The sequence below is a fragment of the Buceros rhinoceros genome, unplaced genomic scaffold (assembly GCF_000710305.1).
Source record: "Buceros rhinoceros silvestris isolate BGI_N320 unplaced genomic scaffold, ASM71030v1 scaffold4767, whole genome shotgun sequence".
Classification (NCBI taxonomy): Eukaryota; Metazoa; Chordata; class Aves; order Bucerotiformes; family Bucerotidae; genus Buceros; species Buceros rhinoceros.
Genome location: NW_010420287.1, coordinates 10332 through 11819, shown reverse-complemented (window position 1 = coordinate 11819; position 1488 = coordinate 10332). Strand labels below are relative to the sequence as shown.

General features: G+C 59.5%; 1 protein-coding gene across 1 annotated transcript in view; it reads right to left on the bottom strand.

The window, feature by feature from the left end:
- Positions 1-1488, bottom strand: part of RNF24 (ring finger protein 24) — a gene marked incomplete at its 3' end in the record, with an annotated part of 9452 nt that overhangs the window by 484 nt on the left and 7480 nt on the right. The window contains exon 3 of the mRNA XM_010139248.1: positions 1228-1269. Coding sequence (XP_010137550.1) covers positions 1228-1269 — 42 coding nt within the window. The remainder of the gene's footprint in view (positions 1-1227; positions 1270-1488) is intronic.

Sequence of the window (1488 nt, the reverse complement as noted above, 5' to 3'; positions counted from 1 at the left end):
GGGGGAACGAACAGATCCACGCCCCTGCTTGGCCCCTGGGACGGGAGGTTCCCGGCTTTCCCGGAGATGCGGCGCCTCTTGATGTTTTCCAGCCTCCCAAAGCTCGTTGGACACCTTTGAACTGAGCGAGCAGCTGCTGGCAGAACTCCTGGGCTGTCCCGCGGGGATCACACACATCTGGAGCCCCGCCAAAGCCAGGGAGAGGCAGTATGGTGGGGAAAAGGGGAAAACCAAACCCAGAGACATGGAGCTGAGGAGCTCGGCAGGGACTTTCCCCTCTGCAAAGCTCAGGGTGAGCCCTGGCAGCCGTCCTGGGATGTTGCAAAACCCTCCTCCCCGTGCTCTGCTTTCCAGAATTACTCACTGTAAATACCGAAATGCTAATGCCCAAAAAGGGGTATTTGAGAGGGAGCCGGAGAAAATCCTTTCCAGCCTTTCCCAAACCCCAGGAGAGAGCTCGAGCTGCTTCGTCCCTCACGCCGTGGACCCCTCCTCTTCCCTGAAAGCCTTTGGGCTGGGAGAGCTGGGAACTGAGGTGATGGAGGGGAAGGACGGGGATGTGGCTGGGCATTTTTGTTGCCATTAAGGGAAATCAATCCAGCCTGCATCTGAAGGAGGGTTCAGGACCCAGCCAGGAGCCCCCAAGGACGGGGCAAGTGCTGGCCCGGCTCTCCTTGCCAAGTTAACTGCCAGTGCTGCCGCACGCTCCGCCCTCCTTTTGGATCGGAGAAGCCTCCCCCATGGAAGAAGGGGTTTGAATTCCCCACACGTCCCAGCAGTCACCCCTGTGCCCGCCTCTCCCAGCCAGCTCTCCTCTGGGGAGCTGCCAGCCGGCAGCACCAGGGGCAGAAGCATGTTTATCGTTAATCTCGGTTAAACCCCGGCAGAGTTTACCCTGCCTGAGGCACGCGGCTGGCAGCACCGTGCTGCATGTCATCGCACTCCAACAGTGGTGAGGCTGAGCAGGGCTGGGGGCCTGGAACCGTCAGGGGACGCTTCAGACCTGGCCCAGCCTTCCTCTGCCTCCCCTTCCATCACCTACCGCAGCGACAGGGCAATGAATAACAGTGAAGAACAGTACTGCAGGAGGAGCTGAAGGGAGGAGCAGGGGGATGGTTTAATCCCTGGAGGTTTTGCACCCTCCTCCCTGTGCCTATTCTCCATCCCCTCCCCAGCATGAGGAAGAGGAGGGTGAGGGAGTCTTTGCTGCTCCAGGGATCTACTCACCTCGTGGAGGTTCAGCTCCTTCACCTTTTCCTTGAGTATAACCTGAAAGACAGAGCCGAGGTCAGCACACAGCTGCTTGGTGGGACAATCTCCCCAGAGGTCCCGCTTAGCGTCCCAGCAGAACTGGAAAGCCCCAGCAAAGTCGGTATGGCAGCGGGTCTTCCCTGCTGCACAGACAGGAGGAAGGCAGCGCCACCACAGCTATAACCACCAAGCTGGGTTTGCCAAGGTGACGTGGAGGTGTTCCCCACGAAGCTCCCT